The sequence below is a fragment of the Micromys minutus genome (assembly GCF_963924665.1).
Source record: "Micromys minutus genome assembly, chromosome: 3".
Lineage (NCBI taxonomy): Eukaryota > Metazoa > Chordata > Mammalia > Rodentia > Muridae > Micromys > Micromys minutus.
The window spans coordinates 25,636,849-25,655,296 of record NC_137972.1 but is presented as its reverse complement, the minus strand read 5'-3'; the positions used below and the strand labels follow the sequence as shown (position 1 = coordinate 25,655,296).

The 18,448-nt window shown below is 49.1% G+C and overlaps 1 protein-coding gene across 22 annotated transcripts in view; it reads right to left on the bottom strand.

Moving 5' to 3' along the window:
* Nucleotides 1-3,888: 3,888 nt before the first annotated feature.
* Nucleotides 3,889-18,448, bottom strand: part of MICAL3 (microtubule associated monooxygenase, calponin and LIM domain containing 3) — a 169,445-nt gene continuing 154,885 nt past the window's right edge. For 14 of the 22 annotated variants that reach the window (XM_080914365.1, XM_080914368.1, XM_080914354.1 and 11 more), the window contains 4 exons: nt 9,662-9,727; nt 7,310-7,409; nt 7,099-7,172; nt 3,889-7,018 (listed from right to left, as the gene is read on the bottom strand). In XM_080914365.1, coding sequence (XP_080770491.1) covers nt 6,834-7,018; nt 7,099-7,172; nt 7,310-7,409; nt 9,662-9,727 — 425 coding nt within the window. In that variant the 3' untranslated portion in view covers nt 3,889-6,833. The remainder of the gene's footprint in view (nt 7,019-7,098; nt 7,173-7,309; nt 7,410-9,661; nt 9,728-18,448) is intronic. The other 8 variants (XM_080914372.1, XM_080914355.1, XM_080914356.1 and 5 more) reach the window with 1 other exon arrangement.

Here is an 18,448-nt window from a genome sequence, read left to right as displayed (position 1 = left end):
CCATTTGGTGGGGCAAAGATTTAGGGAACAGATTTGGAGAGCTAAGTTCAGAATCAGTCGGTTGGGTAGCAGCCAGACTAGGCAGATGCCAAATCAGATTCCTAGGGCTCTTTGTGTCACAGGGCCACGTGACCTATAAAACATTTCCTCCTAAAGAAACACAGAGACTCAAAGGGTGATTATTAGCGAACATAACAGAGGAAGGGCCTGGTAGAAACCTCCATTGGCCCAGAGGTAAAGGAGTTTTAAACTATGGGCCTACAATATCTATATGTAATATCTCTATATAGGATATATACATTATACACACATATACCTGCACATATATACATATATATGTATACAGGTATATATATATTTTATTATATGTATATATCCTATATATAGTATGCCAAAATCTATTGTATATATGCTAATAAAATTTAGAATAATAAAGAATATTTTTTAAGTTTGCATTTATTTATGGGTATGTGAGGGACAAGTATGTAGAGGTCAGTTTTCCTCCCACTGTGTGTCTGAGAGGTGAACAGGGCTACAAAGCCAGTGCTTTTGCCTACTAAATCTGAGCCATCTTGATGGCCGCACCATTTGCTTTCAGCTTTTAGAAAGACAGACAATAAAAGGGCCTGTCTCAGAGTGGCCTTTGTACATTGCTGAAGGTGGGGTCTGAATCAGTGATGGGACCTTCCTGGGACCCTGACCCACGGTTCCTGTGTGGCTGGGAATAGCAGCTTCCATCTGTTTGGAAGATCCCTCAGACTGGTGAGTGGGGCTTGCCCCTTGACTCAGAAGGAAACAGTGGTTTAGGGAGGCTGCAAAGGGTCAGCCACGGGTTTGAGATTACAGCATGACCTTGAAGACTGGGTCCTGATGGGGATGTCTGAATATGGATGGCCTCTGACTTCTGTTTATTTCTTTGTTCTTTTTGATTATGAGAGAGTATCTTAAGCCATCCAAGAGCTGACCTCATGTATGCTATGTACTCAAGAATAAACTTCCTTCAATCCTGATTCTTCTACCTCGATTTTCCAAGTACAGGGTGAGGTGTGTGCCACTGTGCAAGACCAGCACTCTACTACTTAAGCCGTGCACGTTTTTTAAAATTTATTTATTTATTATACATGAGCACACTGTCACTGTCTTCAGACACACCAGAAGAGGGCATCAAATCCCATTACAGATGGTTGTGAGCCACCATGTGGTTGCTGGGATTTGAACTCAGGACCTCTGGAAGAGCAGTCAGTGTTCTTAACCACTGAGCCATCTCTCCAGCCCCGCCGTGCATGTTTTAAATCATCCAGAAAAGCATGATTTCAATGTTTTAGAGATTCCTAACAGATTTTCTTTGGTTTGACTGAATGGTTTGCATGTGTGCCATGTGTGTGCCTGGCACCCTTGGAAGCCAGAAAAAGGATGTCAGATTCCCTGGAACTGTTACAAATGGTTATGGGCTGCCACCTACATGCTGGAAATCAAACTTAGGTCCTCTGTAAGAGCAGGCAAGTGGTCCTAACCACTGAGCCATCTCTCCTTATTTTAAGTTGTGTGTAGTGTGTCTGGGGGGCGGGGTGCTATGCAACTGAATGCAGTGCCACTTGTCAGTCAGGTTCCAAGATTTTAAATGTCAACCCCAAATCTCTATACACGTAACGAATTGTGTGACTCTGGGCTGTAGCGATGGCAGTTCACAGCACTTGCTCTGGCAGAAGACCCGAATTAAGTGCCCAGCACCCATACTCAGCAGCTCACAACTCTCTAGCTGTAACTCCAGTTTCAGGGGGGCTCTGACATCTCTAGTTACTGCTGCCACCTGTACTGACATTTATGCACTCACACAGACACAAATCTTAAAACCAATACTTAAAAAAAAAAAAAAAAGCTGTGGAATTTACTTTCAGTTAGAAACTTCTTGGTCTTCCATGTGTCTCTGCCCCCTCTCGTTTCTTCCTTTAACCTATGTAGAACTTCTGATGCCTCATATGAGCCGCGAGGTGTTCACAGCAGAGGGCTGTCTCTTACTGGGCGAGGTTTGCCTACTCACCGTGGGCAGGGAATGTCTTGAAAACACTGCCACAATCCAGTCTGGGAGATCAGACAAAAGTAGCCCGAAAATGGATCTCTGAACAATACCACCTTGCGGGGAAATCTATTTTGTAAGAGGAAGAACAGGCTGGCGTTCTTTCTGTCAGGAGGCCTCGATAGGGAAAAAAAACAAACCTTTCTGAATTTTAAAGGTCCTCCAGAGGACAGCGAGCTGCTGCTCACTGCCCTGGGTCAGGAGGAAGGCAGCCCCCACTGTGCTCAGGCTTCTGGAGCCCCCACCCACACTCCCCTAACCCTTGCCTCTCCAGCCAGGTACAAATGGCGAGGGAAGCCCAGTTTGCATTGCTTGCTCATTCCCATCTCTGTACAGCTGGAAGGCACCTACCCACGTTCTGAGGGTGCCCCAGGCCCAATCAGAATCTTTACCACTCACCTTCTTACAGGGGCACAGGGCCATTCTCTCTGCTCTTCTGACAGGGGCCAGCTGGGCTGGCGGAGGCCAGGAATGGTGGTTTCTTGGGAGGAGCCTGTTTCTGGCTGCCTGCCTAAAATTACCATTTCCTGCCACCTGGGATGAAAGTGTGCCCCACAGCCATTCCTGTTTGTTAGTCAGTGAAGGCCTCTGGGGTGCCCACCCAGATGCCTTTCCCTTTCAAAAGGACAAAAGGCAAACCTGCCTTTCCCGAGGAGCCCAGGGCCACTCTAAGTCCTTCCTAAGCTGGTTATTTCTAGTCTCCTCCTTTCTCATTTCCCATTACACTATTCTCTGAAATAGCTGGCGATCCAAGTGGGGTGACTGGATGTCCTCTGAGCCACATAACTGCCATTCTGGGGAGTTCAGTTTCACCCGCTTGTTAAAGATCATCCCAGCTAGGTTTGTTGATGCTTCATGCCCTCATTCATGGAGGGTGGGAAGGGTATCAGAGTATCCAGTTGTTGCCTATTATTGTATACAACTGTCTTCCTTATACTGGGCCTTGGGGCAGGGCTGGTTACACAGGTAGGATGAAGATAGGGGAGGGAGACTCTATCCATGTGGTTACAGGGAAGCTTTCATCTCTGCTGGGTAAAGTCTTTCCTGGTGAGGTGTTTTTGTGGGGAGGAGAACCCACACCCTGTTAAGTAACCTATACACTGCAGGGAAACCCAATAGACAAATTGCTTTCCCAGAATGAACTTTGGTGGAATCATGCTTTGGCCTGTCATTGGGACCTTATTTTAGCAACACCACTCTGTTTTTTAAAGATAGGCTCTTGGGCTGGAGAGATGGCTCAGTGGTTAAGAGCACTGACTGTTCTTCCAGAGGTCCTGAGTTCAATTCCCAGAAACCACATGGTGGCTCACGACCATTTGTAATAGGATCTGATTCCCTCTTCTGGTGTGTCTGAGGACAGCTACAGTGTACTCACATAAAATAAATAAGTCTTTAGAAAAAAAGATAGGCTCTCTACATATAGTCCTGGAACTCACACTGTAGACCAGGCTGGCCTTGAAATCAGAAACTGAAAAGCTGAAACTGAAAGCCTGCGCCATCACCACCCCATAGTAACCACAGTAACACCTGTCTTAAGAAACCGGCTCTGGCTTCCTTGGCCATTACTCAAGTGCTTCTTACTAAGCAAGGCTGCTGCGGACACTTCTCAAGTACTAGTGACTGATGGATAACACAGAGGATTCAAAAGTCAGAAACCAAATGAAAAGCTGTATGCTTTGAGAATCCCTGTCTGCACACACTCACCTACAAGCTGCCCAAATGATTTGTGTAGATGTCACTCACCTGAAATGCGTCTTGGCTTGACGGTAAGAGCAGGAAAAATGACTTCAGAAATACACTTTTAATTTATTAAAAAAAAATCTTTATTGCGCATAAAACAGACCGTTCTGTCTTGTGGGTCATGTTACTATCTTTCAAAAGAAATTTTAAAAATAAAAGTGGTACTGGGGGTTGAACCGTGGGCCTTATGCATGCGAACACACATTCTACCACTGAGCTATAAGTCCCAGCCCCCCGCCCCGGTATTCGTTGTCCCTACCTCTACTCTCCTGTCCCAGTGAAAAAAATGTCTTATTTTTTCAAAGTCTACAGCTGCTGGTCAAAATTACCTTAAGGATGGCTGTTGGGGGCAAAACTGTCAACTGAACAGGGTTAGAACCTGGGTTGGCCACTCTCTTATTTGGGAGCAATGGGTGGCCTTCTGCTTGCTCCAGGATAGAGCCTCATGCACTGTCTGTCCTTAGCCTTGAGTTTGGGTTTACTCAAATGCACTCTAGCATCGTGTGTGTGTGTGTGTGTGTGTGTGTGTGTGTGTGTGTGTAGTGTGTACATCCCTTGACACCCTGCCTTCAAGTGAAGACATAATTCCTGCGAAGAAGGCATGACTAGATCTGTGTGCATTTCCAGAGGCGGGGGACACTTTGTGTCTTGTCCCCAGACCTCTAAAATCGACTGCAAACTTAGTGGTTACAAACTGGGAGCCTTAAAAAGTGCTCTGTGAGAACTGGAAGTTCTCATGCTGTCAGGACTGGAGAGCCGGGGGACATCGCCCAAAGCTGGTGGAATTGAACCCCCCCCCCCGCCTGCTTTCTAATGACTGCTGAAAGCAGTGTGTGCTTTGGAGAGATCAACAGGTCATGGCTGACCAGGACAGAGGCGGAAGGGAACATCTGGTGCTTCTGCTCCGTGAGGCCACTAGAGATGCAGCATGTCCCTGCATCCTCCTTGGGTCACTCTGGAAATGGCTTCCTTGTTCTAGGTTAGCAGGAATGACAGGCTGAGCTGCATGGGATTGCCGGTGGCACTATGGAGGAGTCAAGGAGGGTCAAGGAGAAGGTCACACAGGCGATGACGGTCCTGTCCAAAGTCCAGTTTGATTGGCAGATTGTGGTTGAAAATGGAATCCAGAACATCCTTCTCTGATAGAATAAAAATAGCAATACTGCCCTGTCAGTGACCAGGAAGTGATGACATCAGAGCTGTGGCGGTTGCTAGCAGCACATCTGGATTTCCACAGGAGAGATGGCAGCTTTTGCGCAAGGTGAAGAGTAAGATAGCTGTTTGCTCCTCTGGAGTTGGGTGACGGATATTCAAGTTGAGGCACAGTGTGGCTCCCACGGGAAGTTCAGAGTCAGTGTGGGCCCTTGGCTGTTGTCTGCACTAGCCCCTCCCACAGGCCCAGCTGGCATGCCCTTTCCAGATTGGTATGGCACCAATAGATTGGTCCATGTGCTGCTGTTTTGAAAGAGAAGCACCCTGGCCCCAATTGCCGGTCTCTGGCTGAACAGCTTGGCTTATGGATCTGGTTACATGGTGCTTACTGGCTCTTGCCAGGCCTAGAAAATCCTGGTATAGGCAGAGAAGTCTGGAGTGGCCGGTATGTTGAAGTGAGACCAGCACACGTGTTCCTGTCTAGCTGGACCAAGCATTTTCACCAGCCAGCAGAAGGACAAGGTCACACTCTATTTGGTCCCAGCAAGCATGAAGAAGGCTGGCCTCAACCTTTAACCTATGTACAGTAGGCAAAACCTTGGCAGCAAAACTGGACAAAGTGGGTTCCACAGAGCCAAGATCCCCAAAAGACCAGAACAGCCTGTCTCTAGGCCTGGCCTCCTGGAGCTGAAATGCATCTTCACAGAGAGGCAATTCTCCTGCAAAAGTCTGGGTGCCGGACAGAGGAGGGGACATAAAAGCTGTGAGCAAGGACCCACAGGGCCTTGAGCTGCTCCCTGGTGTCAACCAGGTTGGTAACACTATGAAGAAGGCTAATAAATAGATGCATGTAACAAGAATCAGGTCAGTTTTGCGTCAGGCTGCATGGGATGTACAAAGAGCTCCTCGTCACTCCCACGCGCAGGTGACAGGCAGTGTCTCTAGTAAAGGTATAAAAATGACGTCGCTTACTTTCAAGTATTAAAAAAATAAGTTAATTGACAAAAAGGGGCCGAAGTGGCTGAGTGTCTGGCCAGGCGGTTGTTTCAATGTGCAAACACAGGAAAATGCCAAGGAGAGCCATCTCCTGTACTGATGTGGGTGCTGACCAGGGACTGCGCCTCTGTCAACAGGAGAAGGGGTGGGGGAGGTCGGGGGGGGGGGGAGAAGGTGGGGTCGAGGTTGACAGGTAGGGCCTCCGTTAGCTTTCCCAAAGTCAATACTTTCCAGTGTCAAAATGGTTGTGAACTCAAAGCAAAACACAGCAATCCACGGGCGTCAGGCCACGGCCTGTGTGAGAAGCCTGGGGCACTTGGTCACTGGGATCCAGTGTGTGGTGGGGCAGACCTCTCTTGCACCCTCCTAACTTGCATAATGAACCCGCTCACTTCCCCTGCGACGGCAGGATGAGCATTACCCCTGCGGGTGTTGCACCCAGCTGGATCTCCATCCACCGCCCTTTTTCTGAAGACTCTGTACTTTCTCTTTGGTGGTGCTTCAGGGAGCAGGAGGGTAACGGCTGCTCTGCTCTGCAGGTGCTCTGTGGTGGCAAAGGCTCTGAAGACGAGCCACTTGAAAGAGGTGCCAGGCAGCAAGCCCTCAGGGACCTGAAGGAGTTTCCCCTGGGGCACACATCGCACACACCCATCTCCTCCCTCCTGAGCAGGAAGTCTGAGGGAGCGCCTCTCCCTTAGAGGTGAAGTCACCTCAGATGATAACCCTCACCTGGGGTTTTCCCACTGCACGGTGTTTGAGCACTGCCCTCCAGGGATGCCCGGCCTCTTCTGAACCTGGATCCAGTGGTTTGGGAGAACGCAGCCAGGTCAGGTGGGTGCCAATCTAGCAGACACAATGGTAGGAAGGCTCAGGACCAGTCCAGGCTGAAGCCCTTGCACAGCATAGCAGCCTCCAGGTCCTTGTCCTCCTCTTTCTCCCGCAGTCGCTGCTCCTCCAGCAGGGCCACCAGCGAGTCTCTCTGCTCCACCACCTCCAGCATCTCGTTCAGGATCTTCTTCTCCTCTGAAAGCTCCTGGTCGGTCTTCAGGTGATCTGCCGAGAGGCTGAAGGCATCAGGTGTGGCCTGTGGTAGTGGCCCACAACACCACCCCGCTCACTTACCCTTTGCTTACCTTCCACGGCCATCCGCTCCCTCAGCTCCTGCTGCAGGCGGCTCTGCCGGTCCTCCAGCTCCAGCTCCCGGGCACTGAGACAGGGAGGAACAGCAACAGTGAGTTGGAGACCAGCTCTCTCACCTTGTCAGACTAGGACAGCTGTGTCTGCTGGGGCGCAGCCCAAGCACTGGTATCCCCACATTTGTTCCCTCAATCTTGGCTTACTCACAAAATCATCAGCTCTGACTCGTAGCGCACCATGGCATTTTTCTCCTGCACCAGCTTGAACCACTCCTGCATCAGCTTGGGGTCATCCTTTTTGCCCATGCCTGCGTGAGAGACTGAGGGTCAGACCGAGGGCATAGTCTCTGTTTGCCCAGCCCAAGAAAGACTGTCACACGGGGGCAAATGTGCAAAGAGCCAAGCAAGATGCTGCCGGAACTGTCCCAAGCCAGGTCCAAAGTTTGCCTACAGCCTTGACAGGGACAGGGGGGCAGAGAGTGACAGGCCGCTGCATCGTGTCCACCCCAGGGCCCGACAGACCTAGCCTTTCCATCACGTTCAGAGAAACAGGCATGTGTGCCGCCAGCCCAGCTAGACACCTTGCTTTTAAGTAACCTGCTTTTACGTGTGCTTTTGCCTGGGCAGCTATGCCTGATACCCCCCCCCCCTCTTGGTCTGACTGGAAGACGCCATTTCTTCATTCTGTTGTGCACTCACTAGACACATGCCTACCAGGCAAGCGCTCCATCACTGAGCTACATCCCCTGCCCTAATAGAGCGCGTCTTAGCGGGTAACCTGGCAAACACCCCAGCAGACCCTGCATGGCACACACAGGGCATCAAGGCGGCTGAGGAAGGTCGCTGCTCCTGCCCTTGTTCTAGCAGCTGACTTGAGCTGTCCCGAATCAACTTTTGACCCAGACTGAGTGTCCACTGGGAGTGGCCACACCCCTGGGCTTTAACTGCAGCAGGAGCATGGAGGAAGGACTGTCTAAGGAATTGACCCACCCAGGAAGTAACAAAGTCCTGGGTCATGGACAAAGCTGCTCAATGATCTTGCTGTGGAAACACAATGTATCGGTGGGTGGTTCTCTGCCCATGCGGACACAAACTTTCCTTAGTATTCTGTGTGCTGGGGCTAGAACAGAGCTTCCTATGTGTTAGGCAATGCCCCACCACTGAGCTACACTGCCATCCCAACATTAAGTACTTTATAAAGAGCCCAGGATGTCTGAGGGCTTCCCAAAGTTAAGTGGTGTCAGACTGGAACTCTCCGAGTCCCCCTCCACTTGTTTTGTCGGATGGTCCAGGCCCGAGAAACGCCCTAGCACAAGAGTATGGATGATCCCCAGAGGGTGCTATTCCCATGTCAAACTCTCAATTACTCTAGCCTGCTTCTTCCTGACTCCTTCACACTAGTCAAAGGCTGAAGCACTTTCACTGTATGTTGGACACATGTCAGGCCTAAGTCTTTAGCCAGTGACCACACTCTGGAGACAGACAATGGTTAGTATCAGCCCCATGCCACGCAGACATGCACCCTTGTTCCTGGCATAGAGTGAGGGGAGGGTCTTGACCCTGAGCCCTACTCTCAAAATTAGATACCCCCATCTCCGCCTGTCGAGCTTGCCTACAGGTCTGGGGGCCCAAGCTCTCCTTCCCCGCACCAATAGACTTGGGTCTTTGGCTTTAAAAGCAGTCTTCAGCCCAGTTCCACGCATTCCTTCTGGAGGGTCTCTGCACAGTGTGCCCCTGTGGCCATGGAGATGAAGCCCTAAGGCATGCAAGCTGTCCAGAGTGTCAAGCCACGAGCACACCAAGTCCGTCCCCTCCTTCCCACCTCCCAGCATGTAAAGACTCCAAATTCCACCAGGAGACATTGGGACACTGCTCATGAGCCATGTTGGAGCTTCGTCATGGCTGATGAGCAAGGGGATGTGGCAGGGTGGGTGGTCACAGGTGAGAGCCATGGAGTTCAGAGAAGAGGTTAGCAGGGGTTAGTCATGGCCACACTCCCTTCCCCTGCCCACATGCCTTGTCAATGACAAATCTTATCACCACAACAGACTTCAAAATCAGACAAACTTAAAACAAAACAAGACACACTCAGCAAGACACAAGGTAGAGAAGTTTGGTTTTTAGTGGTTGGGGGAAAACAACAGAACTTGGGACCATTTGTGTAGACCAGTCTTTGTAAGGACAGTATTCCTTGACTCTGCCAATACAAAGTGCTGCCACAGAGGGAGTTCTTCCCCTGTTCCTGGCCTTCTGTATGATGGCCTTCAGCTTACCAGCCCCAAGGCTCCGAGCACCAACCGTAGACAGGACCGCAGGAGAACCGTAACCTGCAGACACTGGAGCCCATGGCTCTTTGGCTTCTGTCTGTTCCCATCCTCCCTTAGATAGTCAAAGGGATACTGTGCCTTGTAAGAAACTGCCACATACTCATGACATTCTGACGTAGGGCTATCAGGAGTCAGAGAGAGGAGGAACGTTTGCTGGGCCTTGGCTCCCTGTTGGACTGTGGTGGCTGCGGCCCCTCGGAGGCAGTGGGGAAGAGTGGGCAAGGTTACGTTACCTTCCTGGACACAGCAAGGGCAGAAGGAGAGAGGTCTACGCCGTGGAGTCCCGCCACTGGGCTCAACTTCAAAAAGGACCAAACAAGGAAGAGGAAGAGGAAACAGAGAAAGACAAAAAAAAGGAAGAGGGAAAGGAGGAGAGGAATTTGGAGGTGGAGAGGGACGGGGAAGGTGAAATAAAAACAAGTAGAGGACAAAAACAGAAAAAGTGAGAAAGGAACAATAGGAAGAAAGAAAAAATCCACAAGAATGGAGAAGCAGAAACAGGGGGAACAAAGTCTACAAATGAATTAAGTCCTTTTTTTTTCTTTTTCAGCACAGAAATTGAACAAGAACAGGCCCAGGCTATAGGTAGCAGGCTACAGGCTACCAGGCTAATGAGGGCATGTAGTAACACTGGAACATTATGGTATGGTAGCCTTGGGTAGGTCAGCCTACATCCATGTAACAGACGTCTTAGATATGCAGACAACGCTGCCTTTAGGAGTGCAGGTTGTTACTGGGGTCACCAACAAAACCTCCATAATGTGTTCTTACGATGTCAACATTGACATGTATGCTTGGGGTTAAGTTAGCTTTTCCCTAACTCTAAGGGGCAAGGAGGATCTGTCACCTTTGGCCACCATGCCCATAGAAAGGAGCCCTGAGTCTGTATAAGTGACGTCTTCATCTTGCTGTGGTCCTCTAGGGCTGACAGAATGCTTTGCACTCTGAACCGGGGAAGTTAGGGGAAGCTAGGATCACACAGGGATGACTTCACTAACCAGTGGCACTACCCCTCCCGTGGGCTACGGAAAACCAACTGACACCTTTTCTTTCAGCTTCTACACCTTTCAGAGGCATCCGATGCCACAGTGAAGGGGTGGTGTCACACTGTGGACTGTCAGACTAAAAGGGGGTGAGCTGACAAGACAACAACTCACAGTGACCCGAGAGACAGTGTGCAGAGATCTCTACAGACCCGATCGCCATTGGAGGAAGAGGGAGAGGAGCTGAGCAAGGGACCATCACAGAACCACAGGAGCACACAGGACACAGGAAGCCCCAGGAAGGTAAGGCTGTTGGGCCATGGGAGGACTGGGAGGAAGGTGGCCCATGATGAGAACGCGGTTCAGGTTAACAGGAGGGCTGAAGGCCAAGCTACCGTTGGACTGGCCACTCTACACTGCAGTGGGATAAACGCAGGGACCGGTCTCTTTTTCCTTTAAAGCCTTTCAGTATCCTACTTAGCATTTTGTGCGCAGTAACAGCTACGATGGGCTGAAGCCTGGTTCTTTCCCCAGAGTTTGCTTTGCCATAGTTGACCTGATCCACCTGCTTGGGTTCAAAGCATAAAATCTGTGTGGGGCTCAGACACAAGGAGAAATTCTGTAAGTGCCGTATCAACCCTCTTTGCTGCTTCCTGGAACTCTAATGATGCATGAGCAGGTAGCTGTGCAGGTAGACCAGCATTCAGACTCATCAGCAAGGGACGATGGCACAGTGTGTAAGCAATGCACATCCAAAGCGAGGCAGGCGTCTGCACATAGGTGAGCATCTATAGATCTAAAGGTAAACACTACTTTCTGGGTATCACACAATGGATCCTAAGTTCTCTTAGCTCATTCCTGTGCAACCTTTACAATACAGAACATCGTGTGAGATAACAGAAAATTGAGAACAGAAGTTAAAAAGTAAAATAAAATTAGAGAGGAAGGGACAGCATCAGGTGAAGCAAGTACTTAAAACAAAGAAGGAGACCTTGCCATATGAACAGGAAAAAGGGGGTCCACACGCACGACTTGCTTTGTAGCCTCCAACATGTCCACGATGAATACCCATCCCTCATAATTAGAAGAAGAAAAAAGATCTACTAGGTACTATTTTAAAAAGAAGAAATGGAACAGAAAAACCAATCTAATGGGGAAATCCATTCCAAACCAGAATCTGAATAGAGCGCTCAGGCAAAGCACAAGAGGCACTGATTTTAATAGCAATTTCTTTGCCTTTTATGGAAATGTGAGAAACAGACGCTTTAGTTGGCTGGCTCTCTTCTCCCGGTTCTTTTATGTGGTGCTGGGGATGAACACAGGGCCTCGGGAAAGCTAGGCAAGTGCTCTCCCTTGCTGAGCTATAAACCTGCAAGACACTGCGCTCAGGTGCTCACGGAAACTTGGAGAAAACAGTCTTTTTACTGTTCAAAATATATGCTGTACAGGCAAGGCTGAGGCAGAGATGGGTTCAGTGGTCATTTACATAAGAGGATGTGCTAACCAGGCCTGGAGGGGCTAAGACATAGAACTTGTTCTATTCGAAGCTCAGAGACCCCCCCAGGGACAGCACAGGCTGAAAGGGGAGATGGCTTGGGGTCCCCCATTTCTAATCTACCTTTTCAATTCTGCCTGGTTACATCTAACTCTGCTTCTACAATGCTGCTAATACCAGAAAGAACTAGAAATACCTAAAAGGATCATGAGATTATTTTAAGGATGAGAATAATTTATGGGAGGAAAGTCTACTACATGGTAGAGAATGCACACAACCTAACTCTTGGGAGGCAGAGGCAGGAGGATCCAAAGTTAAGGTCACCCATGATCACACAGTGAACATGAGGCCACCCTGGGTCAACTTGTCTCAAAACAAATAAAACAAAGCCTCCAAAGGACAGTCTCCTAACTACTCCTTCTGTGCCAGGGGCTGTGATGGCTTTCATTCAGCCCCATTTTCTTTAAAATACAAAGCAGAAAATCTTTTCTGTTCTGTCTCCCCACTCCCAGCCGTCTTATGAAATACGAGTTCTCAATGTAGCCCTGGCTGTCCTGAAACTGGCTCTGTAGACCAGGCTGGATTCAAAGATCCACCTGCCTCTGCCTCCTGAGTTCTGGGATTAAAAGCGCACCCCAGAAATGCTAGACAGAAAAGCATTTCTGATTGGACAAAGAGGTGAACAGTCACAACTAGAAAGTGAGTTCAGGGTTCCTGGACAAAAAAAAAAAAAAAAAAAAAAAAAAAAAGGGCAGGGAGGGGAGGGTAGTATCACTAGGGAGCTAGTTTGGAGCTGAGAGAAAACCTGGGGGCAGGCCTCACCTCTGAATCCATCTTGGATAATTTCTAGGCCTCTGTATCCCTGAATCAAGGAACACCACCACAGGCTTAATGCTAGAGAGCCCTTGACAGCCAGACCCCAAAAGTCCTAGCCTGTCAGGTTTCAGACACACCAGCTCTGTACTGTCTAGACACTGTAGGAAAGCAGGCTTATGGGCCGGGCTCTGTCACGTGAGAGCACAGTTCTAAACATCCAGCCTGCAGATCTTAATCATTGTCTGTCTGTAGGATGGCATCAGCTCCACATTTCCCATCTGATGTACTATAGCAAATTCCATCTACAAAGTGAGGGCAGGCCCTGGGACAGAGTACTCCTTTCTAGCTGCACTTTCCTGTGTGCCATGAGACACTTTCTGGTGGCCAGGGAGAGATGTGCTTCTTTCTCAGCTGAGCTCTGTCACCAGAATTCCAGCCTACTCTGTGCAGCTCTTGCCTGGTCTGGGGTGGACTCTGGCTACTCATTTGTAGCAATGTGATATATTTACTGCCAAGTGACCGGCACGAAATCAATGCCTAATTACTAATTAGTTATCTAGATAGAGTCTCATATATCACAGGCTGGCCTAGAACTTACTATCCAGACAAGAGTGATCTGGAACTTCTGATCTTCCTGCCTCTACCTCCCAGGTGCTGAGCTGGTTAGGTATATATCACTATGATTGATTTAAGCAGGTCTGGGGATCAAATCCAGAGTTTTATGCATGCCAGGCAAAAATTGAGTTAAGTCTCCAGCCTCCTTTTCTTTTCTTCCCTCTTTCAAGTCAGGAACTTATGTAGCCCAGGTTAGCCTTAAATTCCTAATCCTCTACTATTGGCATTATAGGTGTATGTTACCATGCCTGGCCTCTTTTTGTTGTTGCTGGGGATAGAGCTCAGAGCCTCCCGCTGCTCAGCGCTGCCACTGAGAAATGTGCTAGGCTTGGACTATTTCCAGGAGGGTTGAGTATGAAGAGTGGGGTTCTTGTTAATGTTCAACTCTGTCTTGTTTAAAATTGGCAAAAATCTCTGTTGACTTGAGATTATGCTCTACCGTCCTTACTCCACAACCTCAGGTCAGTACCAGTGCCTTCCCGTGCATGAGGAGGGCTTCACCTAGCAAGGCTGAGAGGTCCAGCCCCAACCGTGACCATCACACGTTCTGAGGCTCTGGCTGGAGATCCAGATGGCTAGCGCCATGCTTCAGTGACCAGGCTGTGTGCTGAAGAAAAAGAGCTCAGAGCAGAACCGTTCTCTACACTGGCAAACCACTGGTGAACTAGAAAATACTCATGAGAACTGAGATCCATGTGGATGTGAGTGTGCACCTAAGCTCACACAGGTGTACACACACACACACACACACACACACACACACAAAGTATCAAGTAAAAACTGAGCCAGGCTAAATGTTCAGCTTGACCAGGAAGGCAGAAATCTACCAACATCCAATGAGAGGAAATAAAGAAATGACAGAGGTGGGAACCCAGCAGGCTGCACCAGGACCACCGATCCCGTTCCGGTCCTTCATGCTGCATTTCTCAGCCTTTCCTTTCCCTCTGAGACAAATGAGGTGTGAGGGTCTGCGCATCAGATGTCGCACGAGTGCACTTGGGCCTAAGCTTTACAGAAGAGACGTGATTTTCTCTAGGCCTCCGGTAGCCTTGCTCTTGTTGATAGCTCTCCCTACTCAAAGCTACCTGTGGGTCTTGAGCCCTTCAAGGGTCACAATCAGACATCCTGCTTATCAGATATGTACATTATGACTCGTAACAGGATAAAAACCACAGAAACAAAATAATTTAATGGCTGGAGGTCGCCACCACGTGAGGAACTGTATGAAAGGGTCACAGCATTGCTGAGAACCACTCTTGGCAAAACAAGACTTGGTGGGCTGTGCCCGTTACACGTCCAGGGGAAGACGGGAAGGTTGTGCACGTGGAGACCCCCCCCCCCGGAAGACAGGAAGGCTGTGCACGTGGAGACCCCTCCCCCTGGGAAAGACAGGAAGGCTGTGCACGTGGAGACCCCTCCCCCCCACTCAAGGCTCATTATTTCCCCAAATTATAACTCCAGCTAGTCAAGTAGATTTTTATATATTCTGTGGTTCTAAGACTTTTTCTCTTTTTCATTTGGCATTGTGCATTGGGCTCTGGGTCTCTGAGTCTCTGAGCCATATCCCCAACCCCAAAACTGGCATAGAAAAACAAAACAAATGAACAAAAGCCAGCAATCTCTTTTAGTTCAGACTCTACTCTGCCTGTGGTTTTCCTGCCTTTGCCTTCTGAGTGCTGGGATAAATTCGTCACCATCACCTGACCTACAGACTTTTTATACAGGTCTCAAGCCTATATGTGTTAGGCTAAGAGCTCTGAAGGACCCCCTCGAGGCACTGTGGTGGGCAGGCACAGCACCGGACAGGAGTCCTGGTCTTCTCAGGCGAGAAACAGACTTCTCAATACCCCAAGTGCTGCTCAGAGCTGTCTCTAGTAAGAGATGCCACAGTCCCCAATGTGGCCTTTTAGGGAAGCAGGAGCAGAGGACAGCCAGCTTTTCTACTTCAAGGTCCAGACTTCAAAAGGGAAACTACTCTTCAAATAGTGAATATTGGAACATGTGCCTGAAGGAAAGCCAGCAGCAGACTCTGAGGTGTCCGTGTCTTCCTTTCAGGTGTGTGGAGGGAGGGAGGGAGAGCCTTGCTTGGAGTACACAAGTGCCTCCCTTCAGAAGGAAGTGCGTCTCCCTTCATCAGACAACAGGATGCCTCCTATGGTCCAGCAGAATTCATGTGGTGCCTGTGCCTTGGGAAAATCAGGCAGACATTGGGAAACTGTGAGGATCTGGGATGAAGAACAGAAGTAGCAAGCTGTCTGACTGAGGGCAAGGGCCTTCAAACGTCAAAGACAAACTGAGTTTCTTCTTATTTTGTTTCACTCCAGGATCTCCTAGCATACCAAATCCAAGGTCAGAATTTGGTGTCTGGAGCCACAGAAAACAGCTCACTGCATTTCCTTACCTGAGCAGGAGGTCAAAGACAACATTCAAGACATACACAGAGACAATCTATGCTGCGAAAGCTAGTATCTCAAGCGGAAGGGGTGGGTTATGTGGGAAGAAGTGGGTTTGGACCACTCCCTCCACAATACCCTGAACATAAATGATCTCTTCACATACAGAGAGGATCTCAGAATGAACGTGAACATTCTTTAGGGAACCGTTAGGAGGAGGTGAGGAGGGGAGACAGGGTATTAGACAAGATGGGATCTGTTAACCGGGTGCAAGCATCCGCCCTTTTTCAGCATCAATAGCCATGAATGGGAGACCCCCTCCCACCCCAGCATTCTAGAAGCTGGGGACACCAGAAGGGCCTGTGGCCAAGTACATCCCTGGAGTGTAAGACTGGGAGCCAACCCATGCCACCTACCCAAGGAGCTTGACAAGGGTTCTACTCCTGACCAGTGATGTTTCTATGGATATGACCTCATAGGAATGAGATAAGGTTTGTGTGTGTGTGTGTGTGTGTGTGTGTGTGTGTTATAAGGGGTGGAGCCCAGAACGTCATGTGTGCTGGGCAAGTGCTCTACCATTGAGCTACAACCCCAGACCTGGCTTTGGATTCATTTTACTCACATCTGTGTATATGTGTGCATATGTACCTGGTACATGGAGGCCAGAGGTGGACATGAGCTGTTTTCTTCAGTCAGTCCATTATTTAATGGTTTCTTAACTACTACATTTATTTTCTTTTTACAATTTTATTTGCTTTTATTTATTTGTATGTGTGCCTGTGTGTGTGTAGATGTACAGGTGCCCATAAAGGGTGGAAGAGAGTGTCAGCTTCCCCTGGAGATGGAGCTACAGGGGGTCGTGAACCGCCTTACATGAATGCTGGGAACATGGATGCTGAACTCTGGTCCTCTGGATGAGCAGAAGGTGCTCCTAAGCCATCTCTGCAACCCATTATTATATTTTAAAAAAGATTTGTTTATTTATTATATATAAGTACACTGTGGCTGTCTTCAGACACACCAGAAGAGGACATCAGATCTCAGGGAACTGAACTCTGGAAGAACAGTCAGTGCTCTTAACCACTGAGCCATCTCTCCAGCCCACCCATTATTATTATATATTACATTCTATTTATTTATTTACTGTGAACTGGTTGTAGGGGTGGTAGGAACACACCACTGCATATGTAGACACCTTGCAGGAGCTGGATCCCTCTTTCAGCCTTAACTCTGGTCATCAGGTTCGGCAGCAAGCACCTTCAACGGGAGGGCCACTGCGCCTCTAGCCACACACCTGATTTTCTGAGACAGGGTCTCTTACGATACCTACAGCTCAGCAGGGCTAGTTGGACTCCTTCAGGAACACCTTGTTTCTTATTCCCCAGCGTTAGGATTACTAATGCACGTCACCATACCTGGATCTATCTATCTATCTATCTATCTATCAATAAACAAATAAATAAATAAATAAATGTGGGTCTAGGGGAATCGAACTCAAGTCCTCATGCTTGCATGACAGGCACTGACTGAGTCATCTCCTCAGGACTTTTTTTTTTTTTTGAGACGGTCTCATACTAGCTCAGCCTGGCTTCAAACTCACGTCAAGTTTCCCCTTAGGCTCCCCAGTGCTAAGACTGCAGGCATGACCCATGGCTCACAGGCTCTCGATATGTAGCTATGGCTGGCCTGGAACTCATTATGTAGACAAGGCTGGCTTTTAACTCACAGAGCTCTAGCTGCCTCTGCCTCCTGAGTGCTGGGATTAAAGGTCTGGTCTGATTTTAATGTGTGTGTGTGTGTGTGTGTGTGTATTTTTATGTGTATCAATGGAGGGCACGTATATCACAGCAAGTATGTGGACACTAGAGAGCAACTTGTGGGAGCTAGTTGTTTTGCACTGCAGGTCTTGGGAATTGAACTCTGGTTGTTTGGTGTGGAAGCAAACACCTATATCTGATGGCTTCAGACTATTGCGTTTGGATGAGTGGGCCAGGAGTGTCTCTCTCCTGGGCAGGGGTGGGGAAGAGTAAGAAACCTGATACTGCCCTGCACTTCTTTTCTCATGAGTCTTGGAACCTCCAAGGGCAGGTGAAGAGGTCAGAGTGGGTGATGAAGAAGAGGAGAGCGACAGCAACCCTGCTATCCCTGACAGCCAGTCACTCGACACTCCTGGGCAGCCTCCCAGGAGACAGCAACAGCTCAAAGTCTAGGAGCAAGTCTCCAGACGGGCCATTTCTCTGCTGAGCTTTGTATAGGAAGGTGACAAGTACTGGGTCTCATGGGACCAGGGTTCTCCTGTTTTAGAGGGATCAGGACCAGCTGGGAAATCATTAAGAATAGATACCTGGGCCTCTCTGTCTTGTTTGTAAATCAGAGGGTCCAGGCTGGGGTTTGAGAACCTACAGGTCTAATAAGTCCCAATGGATCCGTTCGGACCGAGTGGCACGGCGTGGTCAGGAAGGGGCATCATGGATGTAGCTAAAGCACTGGATCTTGTGAGTCTGAGCCAAGGCAGCAACAGCCTTTCTCGTGCGCTAGGGAACACCTGACAGACCTGAAATGCAAACCGCTGGAGGTGAGTTCACGGTTCTTAAGTTTCTAAAACATATTTTATCCTTGGGGGCTGGGGATGGAATCTTAGGCATGCCAGGCGAGGGAGTTCTCACCGAGTCACGCCCCGACTCACGCCCTCAGCCCACGTGTGGCAGGTGGTGGGTG